The sequence below is a fragment of the Ammodytes marinus genome (genome assembly GCF_949987685.1).
Source record: "Ammodytes marinus genome assembly, chromosome: 8".
NCBI lineage: Eukaryota > Metazoa > Chordata > Actinopteri > Uranoscopiformes > Ammodytidae > Ammodytes > Ammodytes marinus.
Window position 1 is genome coordinate 27,841,969 of NC_137212.1, and position 25,631 is coordinate 27,867,599.

At 40.5% G+C, this 25,631-nt stretch overlaps 1 protein-coding gene across 2 annotated transcripts in view; it reads right to left on the reverse strand.

Annotated features, from left to right (window-relative positions):
* The window catches only part of gabrb3 (gamma-aminobutyric acid type A receptor subunit beta3), a gene marked incomplete at both ends in the record, with an annotated part of 47,461 nt that overhangs the window by 3,416 nt on the left and 18,414 nt on the right, over positions 1 to 25,631 (reverse strand). The window contains 7 exons of one of the 2 annotated variants that reach the window (XM_080032618.1): positions 3,121 to 3,273; positions 7,582 to 7,719; positions 8,269 to 8,351; positions 9,603 to 9,823; positions 21,566 to 21,633; positions 21,744 to 21,835; positions 23,280 to 23,327. In XM_080032618.1, the coding sequence (XP_079888744.1) occupies positions 3,121 to 3,273; positions 7,582 to 7,719; positions 8,269 to 8,351; positions 9,603 to 9,823; positions 21,566 to 21,633; positions 21,744 to 21,835; positions 23,280 to 23,327 (803 nt within the window). Of the gene's footprint in view, positions 1 to 3,120; positions 3,274 to 7,581; positions 7,720 to 8,268; positions 8,352 to 9,602; positions 9,824 to 21,565; positions 21,634 to 21,743; positions 21,836 to 21,944; positions 21,977 to 23,279; positions 23,328 to 25,631 lie in introns of those variants that run through there. The other variant, XM_080032619.1, reaches the window with a different exon arrangement.

Here is a 25,631-nt window from a genome sequence, read left to right on the forward strand (position 1 = left end):
GAATAAACAGCTCTTTATTGTCAAAGGTAATTCCGGGAAAGGTTACTACCCTTGATAGCATTACATTAGCAAAACTGTGACTTCATTTAAGACAGCAGAATTTATGTTTGTCGGACAAAAGGTGAGAAGGTTGCTTCTCTTTAGCTATTTCTGATATTTAAAAAAAAATACATGAATTTTGATAACAAATTAACAAAGAGCCAAGTAGCTTATACTCTGAATCTACAGCCTGTATTTTTCACTGCACTAAATTTCATTTTCCTCAGGATACTCATGATACCACCATAATGACAGAGGATGGAAACCTAGTGAGTCGGTGATTGAATTTGGATAGTAGAGTGAGTGTTAATGCTTTTCTAAACTGCATTGATCTCACTGTGTCTCAGACAGTGGTATTCTCATTGAGAACAGGTCTGACACACGCAGTCCAAATCCAGCTCCTCCGCAAGCAACTCAAAATGTACTACATTCATGTATAAAGCACAATGACCCCAAAGAGTTTAATAAAAAAAACTATACCAGGGTGCTCTTTCTTACACGGTCAGTACTTTACATGCATACGTATAGTACATGCTGAATGAGGATTTTTATGAAGTTAAACATTCTAGAGGTCAATGCAGTTGGTGATGGCAGGCTGGTTCCTGTGTTGAACTGAGCCTTGTATTTGTTACAGTGGAGAGTGTGAGTCTTAGAGATCCAATTTAGTCTGCCGTTACACCACAGAGCAGCAGGCTCACACAGATCGAAGGGACACAGCCAGAATAAAACATTTTGAATCTGATCTATTCACCAATGACTGAAGTATGGGAAGTACTACCAATTGGGTTTTGCATGAATTTGATAGAGATGATACTCTTGATAATGTGTAATCACGTCAAATTTCATAACAATCTTTTACCTTTATGTCCATGACACTGGGACAGGTAACGTTTCAACATTTACTTAACACGTTTTAAAACATTCAACGAAAGAGGCTAAACTTCTCGAATGTTCAATGTTGTCTTAAAACAAGTGGACAAACATACATTGGGCTAAATTTGATTGCAGCCAAAAAGTACAATTTCTGGGAAGATAGTCAAGTCGCCCCCTCACTAACGCAGTCAAAGTATTACTGTCATGTTCCTACTCTTCTTTAGCTTTGTTTTGGTCTCCACCAACTCTCAAGACATATCTGGATTGTAAACTGCTGAATGCTCCTCTATTTTCACCTGCTAGTTGCTAACTGTGTCTGTCTGCTGTTTGGTACTTGGCTAGTAGTGTATAGTTCCTCAGAACTGTTTCACCGTAGACAGCTTCCACTGGCTGGGATTGGGAGCAGTGGGACTGAACCGAAACAGTAAGGTCGAGCCAAAACCAAAACAATGAACAAAAAGAGTTAAGAGGGACTGCAGATTGAAGCGATAATGGACAGTGGAGCTGTCACTGCCAGGGACTCCAAACACTCTAAACATGGTGTGACTTAATCAAGACATTAAAGCTGTAGTGAGGAATTCTCAGGAATTACAACAACACTGTCGGTCCATCTACATGAAGTAATCGATCGATGATCAGGCTTGGATCTTTATACCTTCTGCTGCACGTCCAGGTCTTTTTCTTAGCAGTAAAATCAACAACTGAAACATGTCTTGGCCGCTTCTTGGGATTTTTCTGAGCTCCTGCGACCAGTGTGTGTGGAGGGGTGGGGGGGGGGGGGGTAATAACCTTTGTGTCAACTCGTTTGGGGATGGCTTGAATGTAACCGACATTCATTTATATGCTAAATTTACGCACTATAGCTTAAAAGTTAGTTCTTATTTTCCTTCCAGAAGACGGGGAAGGAAAGGGTCACTTCCAGGCAGCTTTAGAATCATAAATAATAAAAAAAAACGGATAGGAAGGTCAAATAATCCCATGTTCACGTCCTCTGTTGACATGCAACCTATCTTCCTCTCCGGTCACAGCACGGTAAATTACATGAACTTGACATGATCTTCCAGCTACAGCCCATCTACTGTGAGCGTCTCTGAGGGGGAATGGGGACATTAATCAAACATGTATCGCACATAACACCGTTATCCTCCTGTGAAGAACTTCCTCATTAACATAACCTATCCTCTGTGTTTTAATCTGTCTACTGTACCTGCATGATAGAGATGGTGTGATGGCCAACTACTAAGAAAAGAGCTGAATAAAAACTGTCATTCAGGTACAGTAATGTAAAATAAAGCAATACAGCTGGCAACTCACTAATTCACATCTGCGGTTACTAACTCTTAGCACAAGAAAATATACATTTCATCACAACAGAATAGGTCAGTTTTTTTTCTCTTTAAACACCGTTGTCTTATTCTCTTCAAACAGCACCCGCGGAGGTTGTGCAATTCTGGTGCAAAGTTACTCTGTTACGAAACACTGAACCTAACCTTGAATTGGTAGCATCACATAATGCACGCTGTTTTCTAACACATACTGTATATGATGAAACCCAAAGAAAGAGTCCAAATTAGGTTTCTTTTTCTTCTAATTTCTGAACCTGAGTGTTCACTTGCTTTAATCCAAGAGAATCCACCCAGAGCCATTCCCCATCAATTCCACAGTCATTTTCCGTGGAACAGCAGCCATGGCTTTGATACCACATTATCCCTGTGAACCCAAATACACAAATCCTTCTAGCTATGTGATTTGGGGAGTTAGTTGCATTATAGTAGACATCTGAAAAGAGTTAGGCATAGTTATCAATGCAAATAATTGAGATATATTGAGGCATGCAATCCAATTTTAGTGGATGTGGATTTTGAACCAATCACAGCAGTTCTCTGCCCGAACGTTCTATAAAAACAATGTCTGCTGTCATGGAGACAGTTTCATACAGCCATGCCTCACAGTCTTGTCAAACGGTCTAGACAGTAAAATAATCATTTTTTAAACTAAGCGTTATAAAAATGGTGAGAAAAAAAATGATTGATAGACCCAACTTTGATATCATACAGTATATTGATTTTCACTATTTTACACTAGGTTTCCAGAAGCTTTAAAGTGGTCTGTTTTTCTAGCCTTAGGACTATAAAACACCAAAGACGTGAGACTGAAGTTCAAAACAGAGAGCAGAGGGTCAATGGACTTGCATGGGACAGATCATACCTAATGCCACTCTGGCAGCCGAGGCGTCATAGTTTATCCAGAAGGACACCCAGGACAGGATGGTGATGAGGATGGAGGGCATGTACGTCTGCAGGATGAAGTAGCCGATGTTTCTCTTCAGCTTGAAGCTCAGAGACAGTCGAGGGTAGGCACCTGTAGAGGAGAGACAGCCCCCAAGAGAAACACCCTCCTTTAGTTCAAAAGGAACAAGTGGAGGGGCTTCTGGCATGGAACAACATGGAGCATGGAGCACCATGGAAACAAGCAAGAAGCGTGCTCACAAATGTCAATTCCTCTCATGAAACTTAGCCTTGAGATGGTCTGTGTGCAAACCACGCCACAATGCAGAGGGGAATATAAAACGTCTGTTAACACACACACATGCACAGTGTTGAAGGAATAGTTTGACACTTTTTGGGAGATACACTCATCAACTTATTTGGCAGGAGACAGGAGACATGTGAAGTTAAGTTGAAAACAAGATGGTTGAACTTAAAGGACTATCCGTTAATACATTTTAAACTAAAGTTACCATAATACTTTGTTCATGAGTACTCAGTCATGGACACAAACTAAGTATAACGGGATCGGATTTAGAACTTCTGCTGAATTTGAGTTTTTGCTGCTTTGGTGAGTTAATTATTTACAATGGTGACTTACTGGTTTTATTTGTTAGTACAGCGAAGTAAGTTCACTAAGTGAAGTAAATTGTGTCTTGCCTATTTAATTACTTTTTTGTTAGGAAAAAGTATTTTGAACTTGTGAAAAAAGAGAATCCTTAATATCATATGGTAACTGTGACTGTTTTAATAAAAAAGAATACGAATTAAGACGCAAAATTGAATTGGGGTATGCAATTCTCTGAATCATTATTCTTGCATTCAGATGAGATGCATTCTAAAAATAGATTTATAGAAACAAGTACTTGATCAGTCCTTGAGGAATTACTGGGAACCGTCGATCTTGGAATAAACTACTTGTGCCCATCCCTTATTAATAGCCAACATTTTCATATGATTCCCTAACTGCTGTGTTCATAAATCAGTCACTCTAAACTCAAAGTGACCCCTTAATGGTTCCTATTGTAAGCGGACTGAATGACTAAAAATAAAACTAGGTTGCTTACTGTGCGATAGTACAAGTTAAATAGCGACTGTAGACAATCTTTACAGTTTATTTCGATTTTAGGGACAGTTCAGTATTTTTGATGTGGGGTTGTTCAAGGTACTTATGCATAGTTAGTCTGTTATCTGGAGATGGTGGTAAGCGCAGTCATTTTAAGGACTCTGGGCGAGACGTGGCTTTAGCAGAAGTCAACATTGTACTGTTGCAGAGGTGGCCAGGTTTCACCCATACTGTACAGGTCCTTCTCGTATAATTAGCATATTGTGATAAAGTTCAATATTTTCTGTAATGTACTGATACACATTAGACTTTCATATATTTTAGATTCATTACACACAACTGAAGTAGTTCAAGCCTTTTATTGTTTTAATATTGATGATTTTGGCAAAAAAGTAAAGAAAAACCAAAAATCCCTATCTCAAAAAATTAGCATATTTCATCCGACCAATAAAAGAAAAGTGTTTTTAATACAAAAAAGTCAACCTTCAAATATTTATGTTCAGTTATGCACTCAATACTTGGTCGGGAATCCTTTCGCAGAAATGACTGCTTCAATGCGGCGTGGCATGGAGGCAATCAGCCTGTGGCACTGCTGAGGTGTTATGGAGGCCCAGGATGCTTCGATAGCGGCCTTAAGCTCATCCACAGTGTTGGGTCTGGTGTCTCTCAACTTCCTCTTCACAATATCCCACAGATTCTCTATGGGGTTCAGGTCAGGAGAGTTGGCAGGCCAATTGAGCACAGTAATACCATGGTCAGTAAACCATTTACCAGTGGTTTTGGCACTGTGAGCAGGTGCCAGGTCTTGTTGAAAAATGAAATCTTCATCTCCATAAAGCTTTTCAGCAGATGGAAGCATAAAGTGCTCCAAAATCTCCTGATAGCTAGCTGCATTGACCCTGCCTTTGATAAAACACAGTGGACCAACACCAGCAGCTGACATGGCACCCCAGACCATCACTGACTGGGTACTTGACACTGGACTTCAGGCATTTTGGCATTTCCTTCTCCCCAGTCTTCCTCCAGACTCTGGCACCTTGATTTCCGAATGACATGCAAAATTTGCTTTCATCCGAAAAAAGTACTTTGGACCACTGAGCAACAGTCCAGTGCTGCTTCTCTGTAGCCCAGGTCAGGCGCTTCTGCCGCTGTTTCTAGTTCAAAAGTGGCTTGACCTGGGGAATGCGGCACCTGTAGCCCATTTCCTGCACACGCCTGTGCACGGTGGCTCTGGATGTTTCTACTCCAGACTCAGTCCACTGCTTCCGCAGGTCCCCCAAGGTCTGGAATCGGCCCTTCTCCACAATCCTCCTCAGGGTCCGGTCACCTCTTCTGGTTGTGCAGCGTTTTCTGCCACACTTTTTCCTTCCCACAGACTTCCCACTGAGGTGCCTTGATACAGCATTCTGGGAATAGCCTATTCGCTCAGAAATTTCTTTCTGTGTCTTAACCTCTTGCTTGAGGGTGTCAATGATGGCCTTCTGGACAGCAGTCAGGTCGGCAGTGATTGCGGTTTTGAGTAATGAACCAGGCTGGGAGTTTTTAAAAGCCTCAGGAATCTTTTGCAGGTGTTTAGAGTTAATTAGTTGATTCAGATGATTAGGTTAAGAGCTCCTTTAGAGTACCTTTTCATGATATGCTAATTTTTTGAGATAGGAATTTGGGGTTTTCATGAGCTGTATGCCAAAATCATCAGTATTAAAACAACAAAAGACCTGAAATATTTCAGTTGGTGTGCAATGAATCTAAAATGTATGAAAGTTCAATTATTATCATTACATTATGGAAAATAATCAACTTTATCACAATATGCTAATTATATGAGAAGGACCTGTATATATAAATGCTTACCTAACAAAAATAAACATCTGTTCAATTCTACACTAAATTTAAGTTTTTCATTGCTGATTCGCAGACTGATAAGCTGCACTGCACTGGTACGAGTTGGCGTAGTGATACATGGCCCAACTACGCTCAAGAAAAGTGCAAAAATAAGAAAGGCTCCGTCCGCAAATCAGCCGTAAAAAAAATCCTAAACCAACCATACAATCCAACCAACATTTAGTCTTCAAGGTAAGCATTTATTTACGTGTGGAAAAATTGTTTTTCAGCTTCCCCCCTCTGCAACAGTGCAACACTGACTTCCTAAATAAGGACTGCACTGCATTACTAAAGGAAATCTTGAAATAATATTTGGGAGCTTCCTGGAGTTTTTGACACAAATGTTGGTATCAAGTAACTAATTATGACTGTGGTTGGGATTGGGAAAATGGTATAAGAATCTGTATAGGATCATTAGCCCATGTTAGCTAGATTTCTGTATGGTAATACTGCAAAGTTATTTGAACCTCCGTTTGGAAGCAAACTGTTGTTTGCTTGCCTGTTAATTGTCAATATTCTGTCCCTAATGCCAACACTGATTATTATGTAATTGTTATAATTGAAAAACCCTAATAAACATATCTATATATATGTTTAAATGACTGCACTGACCACCATCTCCATAAGGTAACACACTAACTATGCATAAGTACTTCATACAACCCCACCTCAAAAATACTGAACATAAGGATTTGACCTTGATTGTAACCAGCTCTAATAGCTCAGTATTATCTCCTCAGAAATGTCTGGACAGTATCCATCCTACATGTCATTAATTCTGCAGTGGGGAATAATCACTGTTTTGTTTCCTCTGAGTTTTTTGTATCGCAAGAGAATAATTCATGCTGTTGGCGCTCTGCCTCATGAATATGTTACATTACTGTAAACACAGTCAGGCCCCCATTCTTTTATCACAAGCTTGAAGAAACAAAGAGGTAATTGCTTCTGTGTTATTATTCCCAGTTCTGATGTTTTAGTGAGGTCATGGTGTGATACAAATCCCATTATTAAGGGACGCCTATTTGTGCACATGGACTGCGGCGGAAATACAAAGAACAGGAGATCCAATGATATTTTGAAAAAAAAAAAAGGAAAGTCACTTTTTCTTACTGTGAGTGACGGGAGCCGACATGAAAAAAACACAATGTCCTGTTTTTCCACATGAGAGATTTCAGTTTTTTTTTTGTCTTTTCTCACTGGTTTGAAGTGGAGGATGTGCTCAGCTCAAAGGTGATGTTGGCTATCAATTAAAACCTGTCATGGTTGTTTGGCTACTGTCAATTGGATCTAATAAAACCTACTACAACCACACAGTCAGTCAGTGGGGAACTCCTTCATAGATAACACCGTAAGATGATTTTTAACTTTGACGTTGTCTATTCATGAATATTTCATGTCAAGGGGGGAAATGATAGTACAAAAGAATACACAGAGACAACCTTGCAATGAACTCACCTGTGGAAAAGACCACGTTCCTGGAAACCAGCTTGTAGTCGACTATGGAGAACTGAGGGAGCTCGATGCGCGTCACCCCGGTCACTGCGCTGTCTCCTCCTTTCCAGTAAAACTCGATGTCGTCTGTTGTGTAGCCGTCTGCAAAACAAACCAACGGTGTGAGAAGTGCAGCTGCTGAGGCATGAAATTAATAATGTATTTTTATTTGCTTAAGTGAAAATCTGGGGGAGCCTAATAGCTACATTTGATTTACAATAGGTCCCATGAATCAAATAAGACTTGGCTGGCTATGAGAGCTGATTGCATAAAGAAGTAAATCTTTATTGGGGATGTGTGTCACACTGCCTAATACAACATGCATGGGAACACAATTTAGCACAGATAGCTAAAAAGTCAACCAGACTGATGGGGGTCGGACCAGTCATTACTGTGCCATGGAAAAATCACTGTCCAGGTTAAAACATTTCTGGATCTAACACGGAAGCTTTAACTTAGACAGGGGTGAAGGAGGCAATCTTAATGAGCTGCAGCGGCTTAATAAATCCAAAGCAATACAGCAGTCGGTGCAGTTTCTGGCTCCAGGAGTTGATGAGTGTAAGAACTATTTTATTAGAAATCAAAGTGAAAAAGTACGGCTGTCCGCTGTATTTTTTTTGCTAAGCACAGGATGTGGGGCTCAAAACTTACAACTCTCAATTTCCAGAGTGCAGTTCTGTTCATCCAGAGGGTACCTCCTCAGATCCATCATGCAGGCGGCTGTCGTCGTGATTCTGAGTTGACACATAAAACCAGGAGAGAGCCACACGTTACTTGGGCAACCTCATTTTTAAAACTGTTCATATTTGAAGACACCTGATTCCCCCAAAGCAACATATCAAACAGAGGACAATGCAAAGGCAGATTCATAGCGACGTGCCCCCTTTACAGTCTGTGTAACAAGATAAAGAAAAAATGATTACAGCAAGACGCAATATCTTCAACGTTTATTGTCATTTGTTTGAAAGTCAGAGTCTCTGTCAATTACTGCTAATGGCACTTCCAGGCTTTTTGAGAATCCAATCGTGGGCCACAGTGCATATGAGACATCTGTGAGATGAGTTATGTGATATGAGCTGATGTGAGACACTGTATCAGCATTACGTTGTGACGATTGCAGCTTAAGTGGCTTCAACAAAAAACTAATATGCCACTTCATGCGTCTTTGGGAGATCGGATAGCTACGCAATAGCATAACAACACAGAGTCAATGCAACCAATAAGGGTTACAGATGGACTGCTAGCCAATCGTTTAAATCTTTGGACCACGGGTGGCCAGATAAAAATGTGTAAATGCATCAGTTTCTCAGGGACACATACATAATCTCTCCTGCTCCCCACTGGATCAGACTGGAATGTGTGTAGGAGGATAACCTAAAACTGATCTAATAAGATTTCCTATCCGGCTAATGGAGATTCATGTACAGTATGTGTGAGTGTTATAGTGTATCATATCTGGATTTTCATCAGGACATAAGATACATGAATGGCAAGTTTAAATAGGCGTCAACTGCAGTTAGTACTTAAATCTGTCTTCAGGCTCCATATCTTGTGCCCTACTACAGGAATGGGAATTAATGGAGATTGTATCAGGTATATATACAGTCCATTCTGTTATTCATCATTATTTTCATATTGTAATGTAATAATGCACTCACATTCAAGTTTGTACTCCCGATTGACGCTAAGCTACTGTCAAAATAACTCAACACTTACTCAACGCATTTTTATGCTTTATTGATAGTGTAGAGACAGAGTTGAAATGGGGCAGAGAGGGGAGTGACATGCAGAGAACGACCGCGGGCTGGAATCGAACCCGGGTCGGCTGCTGGCCGAGGCCCATGGGGGGGACGCCCTACCAACTGAGCTAAGGGCGTCCCCCCCCCCCCAATTTTATCTAAGGTTGATTAAAGGAATCCTACTGAATTCACCAAGACAAGGCTTTTTTGAGTTTGCACTAAAGGTAAGTGAAGGTGTGGGCTCACCTGAGGCCATAGAGAACAGTGCCATCTGGGTGTAGTCGGATCATACGGTTCTTAACAGTGACCCCGTGGACAAAGGACTTCTTGTCATTGAGGAAGTAGGTGTCTGGAACCCAGAGCTGGTCTGCTACTCTGTTGTCCAGTGTCAGGTTGAGAGGGATCCCTGTGTAGGCCAGTCTCTTATCTCTCCAGTACTGCTGGAAGTACATAGTCAACGTGTAGTCCTGCAGGAGAGGGGAAAAACTATGAGATGCAGTTATATTGTTAAAAATAAATATGAGTCCAAAATTACTAGATGGTAGATATATAATATAAAAAGAGTAATAAAGTGAGACATTTGTAATTTCTTCAGGGCCAGAGTTGCAGACATAGTCCAAAACTTGAAGCCAGACTTTCTCACAAAGGTTGCAGCCAAGAGCTCGGGATGGATTTTTAATTTTTTTTTGTAACTAAAGTAATATTTATAGAATTGTCAAACGACTCTGATTCTCATTAGTCGGCCCTGGGTGACCGTATTTTTAAGAGCTGTCTGGACGAGAAACCCCTCTCAGCTCTTCTGGGCACAAAACTGGCACAAGTCCTCAGACTATAGATTTCCATTACTGCAGGCACAGCATCAACGCCAGGTTTCAGCTTAGTGAGTGACCACTTCTACCAGCAAAAACTGCCCTTCATAGATAGATACTGTAGAAAGACAGATGGATAGATGGATGGATGGATAGATAGATAGATAGATAGATAGATAGATAGATAGATAGATAGATAGATAGATAGATAGATAGATAGATAGATAGATAGATAGATAGATAGATAGATAGATAGATAGATAGATAGATAGATAGATAGATAGATAGATAGATAGATAGATAGATAGATAGATAGATAGATAGATAGATAGATAGATAGATAGATAGATAGATAGATAGATAGATAGATACTGTAGATGTATTTATTTAATTGAATATTACCATCCATACATGGAATAACATGAGGTAATTTTCAATAATTGATTGGGGCATTCATTCGCGGCTAGCTCCACAAGTGGATCCATCAAACTCAAAAGCTTTCCCAGGCCTTTAATGGAGCTCTTTACCAGCTCACTTGGCTTTGTTCTGCTGACTAATGTTCTCTTAAATAAATAAACAGGTCTCAGGAAACAAACAAAAACTTGGCCCGTGCTGAAAAAAGCATACATTTCAGTCCTGTGGCGCAGTGACATATTCATTATAAAGTAGTCAAAGATGCAGAGATTTTCTTTTGGATATAAAAAAATCAATGCCAGCGTTTCACTTTTTCCAACACTGAACTAATTGTTATGACGAGTTGCCCAGTGGGGTTCCACACATAGGAAAGTGCTGACCTCGTTTTTGACGAAATAAAGAATTTAAATTAATAAATTATATTTCTGTTGAATCTCTCATTACGCTACACACACAACGAACTTCAGTGCAAAGGGGCAGCTGCCTGCGTCACGCAAAGCTGGCTTGTTTTTGTGTTTGCAAACTTTGTGGTTTGACTGACAGTCTGATGTATTATAATATTGATTCATATGAATATTTCAGTGTGTGTGTACAATCAGAGGACGTATTTATTCTCTTGCCTCAAGCTACTGAAACTGCCTGCCCAAAGGTTTTCCAAACTTTTCTTAAATCTGCATCAAACAAGGCCACATATATGTCAGTATCGGTATTAGAGATGCACCAATCCCTTATTTACTTTCATTTGGTATTCTGTGTAAAGTTACACAAGGCTGTAGTAAACCATACATCACTTCTAATTAAAAGAAAAGGTTTTACAAAAATGCATCAAATTTAGATATATTTTATATATATATTTATAATATTTTTGAAAATTACTATAAATGAATAATAATAAGTATGATAAGATAATTTCAAAGAGAGCAATGGCAAATTGATAACTCCTCCATAAGGTTTTTGGAGGTCAATATTTGAAATAAAAGTGTAAAGTAAAGAAAGATCACCGAACAGCTGTAAAGATACAGTATAACAACATAATTGAAGTCAATGAAAATGGGGTGAAAAGACCTGGATTAACCTTAAGTCTTGGAATATGGATCGGGACACAGAGCGGTCAGTCCACTATTGGATAAGGGAATTACGGCCGAATTGGCACCCGCTATTGGATTGGACCAGTCCCATATCTAAACAGTAACAGTGTAATATACGGTTTCAAGAAAAATCCTTGGCCTAAGACTGGGCTGTTGGATATTCTCTTTAGAAAGAGGCCTTCACCTTCCCAATTCTCTTTCACTCCCTTTGAAGCAATGATTCCCTCATAACACTCTCTCCCCAAGCAGCACAGGTGTGGATGGGTCAATATTCTTTTTTTCCCTTCACAACAGCTCTTCAACTACATAGATGGAGCCCATTGCCCAACCCTATCACCGAACTTCTGGACCTAGACTATTTGAGTCCGTTTTACATCTTTAGATCAAACCTCAGCACTCCTCTTTGACTATGTTAAACATTGCTTTGGCCTCTCAGAAAGAAAGCTATACCACACCATCACTCCAGCCTTACAGACTGTCCAGTACCCCTCCTGATTAACCTGTGGGGTCCCATAGTTACTATATTAGTATATAGTAGTTACTGAATAACTGTTACTGTAGTAGTATATAGTAGTTACTCAATAACTATAGTAGTTACTCATTCATTTTTCATTCGTTCCTCAGTAATACCTAAAATTGTGTGTAAATAATTGTAAAGTGTTACCTATACATTTCTTTATTTAAAAAATAAATAAAGGGACTGTGTGATGACAAATAAATGGTGTGTTGCATGAGGGCAACACCATGCCCTCAGGTTAGGGTTAAGTTGCTTCAGTTTCAGCATCTTTCAACTCATTCCAAAATCCTAAACTATGGCTGGAGGCTCAGCTTGCCCATTGTATCCCGAACAGAATGATACATTTTAATATGGTGTGATTTTTTTTGACAAAACTAAATGTACGGTAAAGTATTTCCAGTAAGCGATCTCGGGATATTATTCTAAATCGCAGTATGTTTAACTATGATAATCGTGACATGAAATGTTCACATGGTCTCATTCTAAACCCTACCATTATAAGTAAATAATACATTTTGGATAAATCAATGAAACAAAAAATTAATATCACATGAGGAGGATGAGGTGGTGGAGGGATTTGTAGCAAGCATATCCACAGAGACTGTACTTGCATGAATGTGATGGGCATTAGTTGTGGGCCACACAGCTGCTGAATGAGCCAGTGATAACAAAGCATGAATGAAACAGCTGGTGCCAGTCAGCCAATCGGCTAAGGCTATGCTCCATTTATGACTGCAATCTGCTTCTGCTCACAATAGAAATACAAACTATGTTTATATCGACGTTTCCACTGAAAGTCATTAATGATAATATTGAATTAACTCCCAGCACTTTTGACAATGAACCTTCAGTTGCAGACTGTCTGGAGTTTGAGTGTAATATTCCATCACATGGTAACTGCATTACCGACAGCCATTATCTGATAACCAAAAGCTTTCAAAGAACGTCCTGCAGAGGCTTTCAAAATGGGAACTATACTTGCAACATTCTTAAAGTTTTACAAGAACAATATACTTTTTTTTGTCCATACTGCAAATACACCTCAGTCTAATTTGTGTCAAGGTACCGTTAAGGGGCGGAGCTTGTCGTCAGATATGTAGATCACCAAGAGACAAAAGAGAGGTTTGCTCTCAGGCACCAGTGAGTAAATGAGGCCCACTGGGAGGATGAGACTGTCGTATCATCTCCGGCTGGGAGAGTGCACCGTTCTTAAACTCCGACACGGTTACTGTGTGCCAGTCAAACATCATCTATGTCAACTTAACACCAAGATATCTGCTGGGATTACAGGAATAGCACACAGAGACGCCTGGTCGGGGCTTTACATCACTCTGTTAGACAGCCAAGTGTTCCCTGTATAATTCAAAAGTGCACTATACATATTTTACAAACCATGTGTTTACCAGTTTCCACCCACACACACCGTTTAACAAAGCTTTTCATTAAGAGATTTCCCCTTCTTTCAACAGACTATAACAGGCTGTTATCTCATGAGAACGAAAGTGTCAGGTGAGCTATTCTTGCAGGGGGGCTCAGGAGGAGCTTTAGAAGCATCACCCATTCTCTGACAAACACTGGATCTAAGACAAGCTGAAAGAAAACAAGTGGTTTCAGTCCAATTATTCATTCTTGGCAACAGTCTTACAGGATTAAAGAAATGGATAAAAAGAAGACATGACCTTTACAAGCATTTTACGTCAATTCTGATACCTAGCACTTTCATTTAAACAGAAAATAGTGGGAAGAGAAACCATGACAACCTTTGAGCATAAAAGATGATCAATTATGAAGCTGTCCTTTTAGGGTAATTCATTACCCACTTTAAGTATGTATAGTGCGTCTTTAGATACAATAAAAGCCAGTCATAAGTCTATATTGATCATCATGCAATACCTCCTCAACATATCAATAACTGAAGAAAGTAAAAAACTATAGCCTAAAAAAAACAAAAGACAGTCTGCCCTGGATCTAACTGCCGTTATGAAGTCAAGTTGGAGTATTACAGTCAGGGGTATCTAGGGGTGTGCTTATCACAAATGGAGGTAGTGCTAAGTTAGGTTGGTAATGGGGGGGGGGGGAGGGTGTGGCTTTCTCTCCCCTTATGACGTCATAAGGGGAGAGAAATCTGACTGGGGATTTTGAGCACAGGTTTTAAGAAAGGTGGAGGTGGAGAAAAAGAGCAAGTGATGTCATACTTTAGGAGTCTAGATTCACATCACACACCATGAAAAAGTGCATATTGCATAAAAGGTGAGCTTTAAAAAAAGGAAAAGAAAGTAAAATGCTGCTGGAAAACTACGCGACGAGAGCAATGATGTTGACACTAAAACTATAATAAATCAATATAGCCTATAATACAAATATGATATTGAAAAAAAAAATGTCTAGTGAGTGCAGCTTTAAAATGTGATTATACTTAGAAAATGGAGGAAAGTGTATTGTTTGTTACGGTGTTTGAGGAGTAAACTATGTATGACTTAAAGATGTTGTATGATTGCACGATTAAAACCTTTTGCAAGCAAACCATGAAAAAATGTAATGCAGATTGTGGGTGATCTCAGCTTACATTGTACACAGCATTTGTCTCTCGGTGTGCACCCTAAAATGCAACCGCTTTCACTAATCAACTCCAAATCCAAATCCACTGTAAGTTTCAGGTGTTTCAACCCAAAAGTTTTTATTTTAAGCGCCCTGTTAGAGTGACAAAGACAATGATAGTGCTGTACAGAGGGTTTATAATCCAGTAAGGTCATGTAATGCAGCATTGTTCCAGCACAGTAGAGAACTCAGCATGTTGTATAAAGATGACTACAGCTAACTTCTCCTTACCTTGTGAAAAGCTGTGGCCTGAGGCTTTCTGTTATGTGTCTTATTCCCTTCTATATAAATGTGGGAGAACATCTCCAGGAGGGGGGTATCCTTCCTCCAGGCGAAAAGGTGGATAATGTTAAAGTGTCAACATGGACCGGTGTTTTATGACATGATGGATTCATCTTCCAGCTGACTCATTCTGTGGCTACTGAAGGATGTGTGTGTGTGTGTGTGTGTGTGTGTGTGTGTGTGTGTGTGTGTGTGTGTGTGTTTGTGTGTGTGTGTGTGTGTGTGTGTGTGTGTGTGTGTGTGTGTGAGGATCTTCCACACAGTTTAGGGTTTCCTTTACAAGCCTTGGACAACTGCCTCTTTCACATCTGAAGGAGTGATGCCTTGTAAATACACATATTGCATTTTTGTTCCTTTAGAAGACATGCACTAATCATGTGGAGAATTTGGCGTTTTAAAAATAACAACAGTGGAATGGAAAAGGGCACAGAGCGGTCTTAATTCCTTGTGCTATAAATAAAGGAGAGAAGCGAGTAAGGTAAGTAATATATAAATAATCTCATTTCCTAGACAACAAGCTCTGCAGCTCGCCCACACAGACTATAATGGGCCAATACCTTATATGACTGTTTGAAAGCATGCTGCCAACACCTTAACACTATCCTCTTCTCTGCAGAAGAGACAAAGTTCTGCTTTGGTCTGTACAAGGACTTACAGTATGACTGAGCACAGCTTTAAATACTGTGTGTTATAGTTATATGATACAAATGATAGTTCACTTAAACACAGTCTACTTACATGGTTTAACTGTGTCTGATGGCTGTTGAGAATCTTTGTCATTGGGTTTGTGATGAGGCGTTCTACTTTTTGCCATATGAATACAAATACAAAACAAATCAGATAAAAATATGAAAATGCGATACATAAAAAACTTCAAATTTGTTCTCCTTTTCTTTTGGATAAACACATTACAATACATAAGAATGCCTCGTTTAAATCAACTGCTCAATGGCTGCTCAAGACCCACACTTAAAGGCAATGAGCTTGTTTTAACTGCACGCAAAACGTAGTCCAGGCTGAAATATCAACCGACACAATATCATATCTGGGTGTAGGTTAATAGAAAATGGTATGCAACAGTGTCACTATCACTGTTAGCCCACCAGAGAGCATTGACATATAAATATTACACTTTCAAATGTTCCACTTCGTTTGTCTTGGTCAGGAAGAAACCAAAAAAATATGTGGGGTGTGTATCAAGATTAGTTTTGTATGTTAACTGTTTATGTTAAAGGTGAAGTAATCGATTTATTTCTGTTAATATAAGTGTTAGATCACTCTATATTCAAACAGTGATCACCTATATAGTGTGCGCGTTTCATAACTCCGATCTCTCAGTCACCCGCTCTGCAATATAATCGGCAAATAAACTTTTCCGGGATCCCACAACTGATATCCAATCAGAAGACAGAACGCTACAAACCGGCACGTCTCACTGCCGGTGCACGCGCAGAGCGACAGATGGGTGAATGTTTATGCGCCTACAATGGCGGAGCAGGTAGAAATCCTTCCCGATGTCTGTTTTGATGGTTTTTATCATGTTTTATTGCACTTACGGATCTGAGATGATGCTAGATAACTCACTGCTTCAAGACCGCAGTGCATTAATGTGGTGACGAGGGAGGGGACAGCTAACTGCCGTCAGTGACAGGAAGTTAGCTAAACTGACCATTCCACTTTACTTCACCGGTAGTCTGACATTTGGGAAATACACTTAATGCCTTTTTGCTGCATGTTAGACAAGACAATTGATACCACTCTTGTATCTACAGTATGTATCTACAGCTGGTTAGCTTAGATTTGAATACAGTTAAGACTGGAAACAGTCAGCTTGGCTCCGTCAAGAAGCAACAAAATCAAACTTACCATTTAGGCCACCTTCATTTAAAAAAATTGGAGAGATCCTCTTTAGAAGCTCATTGTGTGGCTGAATAAAAGCTACAATAACAGACCAGTTACTGGATGGCTTTAAGGGGTCATTCCTGAAAGTTCCAGACCCCCCCTGTAACTACTTTAGGGTAAAGTCACACATTTCCCAACGGGAGCAAGCTTCATCTAAGAACAGAATAGTCTGACTCAGCGTGAGGATATGTGGAACACGTCGCAAAGTGTCTGGCTAATTCTAAAAGTCAGGTAGATGAACTTGATCTTGAGCCAGTTTTTCCCTCCTTTTTTCTGCTGTTCTTTTCAGCACTTTACAAGCTGCTTGCGTCGGGGAATCAGACACTGCAGTTGAGACCCTAATCACAGGACTTTCTTCCCCCTGAACATCTCTTATTGGGTTAAAACCAGTGCCAAAAAAGAACATAGACTAAAGATCTTTACGTTATGATTGTTGACGATGATAATAATGATGATGATGAAGTGTTTTCTAACAGACACGTTTGCTATGATAAAACCTTGTTACATTAGATAGCTGTATATGGACACAGGAAAAACCTGAGATAATCTCTCATTTTAAAATAAGAGCGGACGTATATGTAAAACACTGATCACTACTCAATGATCACAGAGGGTCGTGAAAGGTGTAGTTAGACTGCAGCTAATTCAGGGAGACACGGCTTTCCTGCTTCTGTTGACTAAATGTTAAAGAAAGAAAGAAAGAAAGAAAGAAAGAAAGAAAGAAAGAAAGAAAGAAAGAAAGAAAGAAAGAAAGAAAGAAAGTCCGATTTACAGGACCACCGTTGAAGTAAATGAAAAGAGACAAGGCATTCACTGCACTGCAGATCTAATCTGTCTGCTTTTCCACTTCTCTTAGAGCAGGACACTAAACTCTTGAACAACTGACCCTGATTTACTAAATGTGATCTGTGATCCTTTTAACAGATTAAAAGTTAGTGCTAAAAGCACACACACACACACACACACACACACACACACACACACACACACACACACACACACACACACACACCCACACACACACACACACACACACACACACACACACACATGGCTAAAATGGATGAGCAATCAATCAGCAACTCTGGCGTTTTAAAGGTGAGCAACAGACGATAAGTAAAGCTGATCATTGAGCCGAAAGGATTTACAACATGATAGGATAGTCAGGCTTTCTTTTTTACCCTTTTTACCCCTGCACATGAATTAAAATACAAATAATTGGTATCACATTCATACAGAATGTGTTCTCAAGACGTGAGATATCTTTTCAATCAGGCTGTACGATAAAGGTGCATCTAAAGACAAACATTTGAATATCATGGTAAAGTTCATTAAAAAAGTGAAACTTTCATATATTCTAGATTCATTACGCAAAGTGAAATATGTCAGGCCGTTGTTTTGTTTAAATATCTGATTACGGCTTACAGCATATGGAGTAAAGAATCCAGTATCTCAAAATATAAGAATATTACATGAAACCAATCAAAAAAGGGATTAATAATAAAGAGATGTCGACCATCTGAAAAGTATTCCAACGTTGTAATAAATGTTAAACTGCACATTTGTCCTGCTTGTATCTATTTATTTCAGAAGTCTCAAGGTTCCAAAGTTTTTTGAATGAATACTTGGATGAAGCGGCCTTTGATGGCAGGCCAGAACTGATATTTTAATGTTGTGTGCGATTCAAGCATCATTTTAGTAAATATAAGTATAGTCCTAGGCTCTTTATCATCAGATCAGGATCTGGGGGGGTGGAGGGGGGGGGGGGGTGGTAATGTAAAACATATCAGGACATCAGGACAGGCCCAACCATGCGTGATAGCTAATTTTGCTCATGAATGACTGACAATGTGATGGAGCAGTTGCTTCTTGTGCGAGCCTCACTTAATCAGTGTGCAGAATGCCTGTGTTACCCTGGGACTGATGAGGGTGATTAAAGAGAAATCCAAGGTCATATTAAGGTTTCCAGCTGTGACACACTGTAAATTCTTGGGCAGCTTTACATTCACTTCAATAGCCTGCCTCAAAGGTTACCTTCTACAGTGTTTCATGTTTATTTTTCTAGCTGGCCAAGTGAGGACAGTATACCTCCAATACATGAAGTCATTTACAATAGTCCAGGTATGAGAAGAAATAACCCTCTCCCTTTTTCTCAAGAGCCACCATTCTGAAAACATGTGTTCAAAAAACCCTGGTCAGATTATTTCCCCTTATGACGTCTCAAGAGGGAGAATCCACAAAACCTTAATAACCAACCTTACTTAGCACTACCTCCACCTGTGATAAGCACACCCCATGATACATCTGAATCTAAGTAGCAGTTACATTCAAACCAGCAGTTACATTCAGGGCCAATCAGAGCAGGCTGGGCTTTTTGGAAGGCTCCTAAAGAGAGCTTAAAAAGAGTGAGACTCTAAAAAGGAGAATTTCAGACAGGGGCTAAAAAGAGGATATTCAGCAATGGTAAAAATATAAAGTTTTTTGGTACACAGCTTGAAAAAAGAGAGGTGCAAAATAATGTTGTTCAGGACCACAGATAAACTACCACGGTGTTCCTCTGCTCAGAATAACCTGATAAAAGTGATCTATGGCCCCAGAAATATATAAATGGAGGTATAGCGCTTATGTGAGGTCACTTTGCTGCCTAAGTCAGTCCAGACCAATGATCAATGATGCTTGTGATACCATATCCTCCATCAGGATTGTGTGTGGAGTTTATTCGATACAGTAATGCCTTCGCGGACAGGATGCAAGTGCAATTCCTTCAGCGATGAGGAGGAGGAGAGATACTCAAAGGCCCAGGACGCATTAACGCAGACAGTCTGATAATGAGGAGGCTAAATGCTTTTATACAGTATGAGTATGGCTACACACAGACAGCAAATCTCCAGTTAAAAGCGGGGTGTGGTCGCTAGCATGGACATGAGGTCTGGACCATTAAGTGCTGAGACTTAGTTAACCTATTATAGATTTTCAAAGCTGATGAGATGGAAAATAATGAAATATATGTGTGTATCTACAGTATGTACCTGCAGTCATAAGCTTACATTAAAACAGTCTGAGTTTAGAAATTGAAATTATACTCATATAAACAGTAACGGTTGTTGACAAGGCCGTTGCAACAGTGAAGCTGGCCAACTGAGGACATTATTCCTCCAATACATGAAGCCATTTACAATAGTCCAGGGGTTTTCAATGTCTAAGAATGCAGATGTATGGAGGTTTAATGATGATGCCCTTGGGAAGTGTAAGTCCCATTGTGTCTGTGTGAGTTATGACTCTGAAACTTATGGATTTTTTGACAAAATGCAGCCCAGTATATATCTGTATCTTTAATTTTGTTTACCAGCTGTATATTTGGTAAACAAAATTAAAATGCACAAATCACAAAATGCAAACTAATAGAAATAGAAAAAGTATAACTTTTTGAACTCGAGTAACACACACACACACACACACACACAAAAGAAAATATCCCATTATCTGTAAGAATAAGATAAACTTGAATATATTTCTTTCATATAAAAACACAATTTAACATGTCAAACTAAATGAACTTAATAACTAACCCGACTCATTTACATAATATGAATCTGAAGTGACACTGGAGGCGATGTGTTTAAGCGTCTTAATGGTGCTAACACACTGCTGCTGTGTAGAGAGATGCATTAAAATGCACCGCGGGTACATTTCATCACACGCTCTCTTGTCAGGACAGCATGTCGGCAGCTATTTCCTGTTGGTAGCATGTGAGTGGGCACCAAGCCCTGTCAGCAGTTCAGACCAATGATAGATGGCATACAGGCGTTAAACTGTGAAGCCCATGGTGTGCCAACCCCCAACACGCCTGCACAAATACACTTACACACACCTCTCAAAATGGAACTGCTGCTTTTTTATCTTTTATTTTTTTACATTTGAAAAATTGGACAACATGGTAACATAACTTACTGACTTTATCTTCTAACAAGACCATTAGGGCATTCGTGAACCAGGATGTAAAACCATACAACTGTCAATGATCTGATAGAGGAAATTAGCAAACCGCTATCGACAACCCAAGAAAAGCCTCTATGAAATGCTTTCTGTTAGCAAACTAGACTGACACACTCAAAACGTTTTTAGACTGTTGTGTTTTGTCACATTCCAATAACTCACCTTTTAAGAAAGTGCTTTTAAGTATTAAGGAGGGGCTTTATTCATTGTTAAAGTAATTTACTATTGCTTTATCAATCAGTTGCAAGCCATTCAAGTCAACAGATTTTGTCTTTGCAGGTTGTGAACATTAATTTTACTTTCTGACAAGGCTGCATTTACTAAGAGTAATATGCTGTGACGACAGGCTTTATTAATGTTTAATAAGTAATGTACCAATGATTTGTAGATCAGTTATCAGAGAGATTTTTTCACAACCTGGCAACCCAAAAACTTCTTTAGAATAAATTATAATTGTTCTTAAAAGAAAGCGTTACCCTATCTTATTAACACTTTGTATTCAATCATAATGAATAGTAAAGAGAAGTCCATTAGAACTACAAAAGACTGTGTGTAGCCTTGTAGTTTTGGTTTGTATAATATGAGCATGTGTATTGAACTCACCATGTTGACTTCTGACACCATGTCGATACTGGCCACGTCTATACTCATGCCAACAGCGACCGGGTGTCCTTAAAATACACACAATAAAGTTAACTACGGACTACACTTATTCAGTGTATAGGGTAAAGAAAACTTTGTGGGGAGCCATTTGGGTGACGCACCCCAAAAGAAGACATACCTCCAAAGTCTGGCCGAAGACGAATATCGTATCCTTTTAACAGTTTATCCACGGTCTCTTTAACGTAAGACATGTTCCCCGGCTCGTTGGCGCTGAAAGAGAGAAGACAGCAAAAAAGATGGTGACTATTTCGGGAGACGGGACAAGTGGCACCCGCACTTGTGTCCGGGTTTCAACCCCCTCGGGCCGGCGGACACTCACCTCTGGGCGCAGCAAATCACTGCCACGACCAGCGGCAGAGCAACAAAGTCAAAGCGAACCCACATCCCTTTGTGAGGTGTGTCTGGGTGGATGGGTGGGTGCCGTCCAGCGTTCAACAAATGACTGAATGAGTAAAACCTTCCATTGAGCTCCGCTACATCAGGTGAGACTCACTTCTTCTTCTCCCACATTGTGTCTACCTCGCGCGCAGCCCGCGTCAACATGCTTCACGAGACACTTGGCTGTCAGCTGTGCCGCGAAGCCACACACCGGCTGCTCCGTATCTCCATCCTCCGGTGAGCAGGTTGCCGCTCACAGTCACACTCCAAAGTGTTCGTCAGATATGCTATTCGTTCTCCACCATACACACACCAACACACGCACATACACAAAAACTCACACACAAACACCCACGGGTCCAATATATGCGATGTTGTCTCTCTACTGTACAGTAGCTTAACTGAGTTTGGAGCAGGCTGCCCTGGTCATCATTAAAGCTCACGTGACAGACGCAGACCCCATATGGAGGCTTATTTAAGAGTCAGAGGGCAGGAGTTCAGTGATGTTATAAGATTTGGGTCTCCTGAGGGTTGAGCTAAGCCGGAAAGAGATTTACCGAAGTAGTCTACCATACCTCACCATACCTCACCCTAGGTTACATAGCCTATAGGTTTGAGGTATTGGACTAGCCTACTTTGTTAGAGTAATGTTCTGCTACTTTTTGCTTCAAGCCTTCTCCATCTAATTTCAGAGGCAACTATTGTAGGCCTATAGGCTACTTCTTACCCCACTACATTTGCCATTTGACCTCTTTTTTTTTAAAGATATTTTTTGGGCATTTTTATGCTTTATTTGATAGTGCAGAGAGACAGAGGTGAAATGGGGCAGAGAGGGGAGTGACATGCAGAGAACGACCGCGGGTGGGTCTGCTGCTGGGCCCGGCCCGGGAGGGGGACGCCTTACCAACTGAGCTAAAGGTGCCCCCTACCAACTGAGCTAAAGGCGCCCCCACCATTTGACCTCTTTAATGACAGTACAGTTTGTCATCCCCTTCTTGTTCAGTGAAAAGCATGTGACTATCATCTCCAGATGTTTGTGACAAACTGAAGGATGACATGATGTGAGAATACCATCCTCCTCCTTTAAAATAAATAAACAAACTATCCCCCCCCCCCCCCCCCCCTCACCGTAAAGTGTAAGGTTCAATATCATTGCAGGGAACCAGAGTATGCTTGGACTGGACTATTCCCAACACGTTTTTTTCCTTCCATTTATTCAAGAGTCAGACTCACGTTTCCGAATGACAGTCACTGCTTTGTATGGAGTGGTTCTTACCTTGTGTCATAGATGGCGTACAGCTTTTTGTTCCCATCAACAGCATTCCTGTAACATAGAAAAAGAGGGAGGAATTACCTTGGTGTCAACTCAATACTATAGCGCTGACTGACTGTTTTCATCTCCTTACCCGGAGCTTCTGTTTCTGAATCAATTTGCAAGAAGGTGCTGAAGCTTCACAAGCCTTTCTATGGGTTCATATCATTTCAAATGCAACAAAGTGGAATAAGTACAGTGCTGTTTGTGTGTGTGTGTGTTTTTTTTTTTTGTGTTTTTGTGCCACTTAAGACAGTAAAAGGAAAACCAAAACTGGTGATTTACCGCCAGGGATGCATTGATCCAACTATATAAGTAAACATGAAATCCTCCTATCTGCAGACTGCTGTGTGTGTGTTGTATAAACTTGTTTGAATTATTACCATGTAACTAACTGTGACAGTTATTTCTATAAGTAGTGGAGACGTTAACAGATCATCTTTTTTTCAGGTTCCTGTAGGTTTTACTTGTTGATTGACGAAACGTTGAAAAAGTTGCATTTATAATACAGTAGCTCAAATGAGAGTTAAAGCTATAGTGCACCACTTATTTCGGCCCCCATGAGGAATTCTGAGTAATTATAAAAACACTGTCAGTACATACAAGAGGTAAGCCTTCAGTGATTGTGTATGGATCGTAGCCCTTCTGCTGTACATCCTGGTGTTTTCTTGACAGTAGAATCAACATTTCTTTGGTGCCTCTTGGGATTTTTCTGTGGTTAGGGTGACAGCAGTTTGTAAACGCTCCCCTACTTAGAAAAACAGAGAGAGTTTTGCTGAGTTGATAGGCTTTATCAGCTTTGTGGCAACTCGTTTGACAAAGGCTTGAATGTAGCCTACATTCATTTATATGAAAAAGTTACACACTATGGCTTTCCGTTCAAATAAGAGTTAAATGGGGGAGAATGGAACCACATTCTTATAGTGAGTCCTGTTTCTGCTGGACTCAGGTTTGTTGCAACATTACCTTAAAAACACCTTACATTTTTGGGGGGAAATAGTTATTTGATTATAAGATTATTAAAGCTTTCCAGAGGTTGCAGAGCTGTCACTATTGTTACTAATGATCCTGGTCTCTCTCTCTCTCTCTCTTTCTGTGCCGTGTCGCCCCCTCCCCTATCTGTCTCCCCATCTCTCCACAGCATCTCTCTCTCTCTCCTCCACTCTCTGGCCGTGCATCCTCCTGCTTTCCTGGCCGCTGAAAGACTGCTGCTCGCTCTTCTCTTACATTCGCACCACCACCACCACCACCACCACCACCACCACTGTCCATTCGCATTTCTTATACTTTTACGTTTGGATACAGTATTGGATTTTGCTGCGTGCTGCTCGCGGCTCCTCGGAGATCCAAACTAAAAGGATGGTCAGTCAGCGCAAGTGTTGGGAAGCATCTATTTCCTCGCTGCCAACATTGTAATCGCTCCGGTGAGGGGGGGCGAAATAAACCTCGCTGACAGTTACATTAGTCCCCATATCTTTTTTTCTATCTATCTTTCTTTCTCTTTCTTCTCCCTCTCCCTCTCCAATCATCAATATGCGATTACTGTGCGCGGATGGAGGCGACGTTCTTCACAATTGATGCCAACATCTAAAGAAAAAAAGTGCAATCTGCGTGTGAGATATATCTGGAGCTGGAAGAAGTTTGACTGCGCATCGTCTTGTGTGGTAAGCTTTGGCAACTGCGGGGCTCGGCGCCTGTGCAGCAGAGCGCTATATTGTCACAGGCCGGCGTAGGGCTATACAGTACAGTAGTAGGCTATATACGAGATGTGGTGGGCATTGTAGAAGAGAGGCTACACACAGTATAGTGTATACATAAGGTCTGCTGCTACTGACCGACAGGACCGCGGCTTGTGTGGGGGATCCGAGTGCTCGGACGAATGAGTCGTGAGCGAAGGTGGGATGCGGTGCGTACAGACAGTATAGCCTACACTGTACATGTGAGGGGTTCAGCTGCGGTGCACAAAGCATTGCGGGACTATAGGATTGTGCTTGTGGTGGAGAGACCCTTCGGACGGGCTGTACAGGCTACAATGCACAGGCAGAGGCGTTTTTCCCCCACACACACGTTTAGCTCTGAGTGCATTTCCAGTTGTGAGAAAAGCCTGTGTGATCCTGACCACACAGTCATCAACTTAGCACAGAGCGCGTTAATTAGTGAAATTGAACCAGCGGCTTTTGCATTGAGATGGCTGGGCTAGGTGAGAGAGAGAGAGAGAGAGAGGGGGTCCAACAAAGGGAGGACACGCTGTAGTGTGGACTATAGCAAGTATAGGGATCTATGATAGAGGAACTTTGTATTATCAGCTCCTTTTTT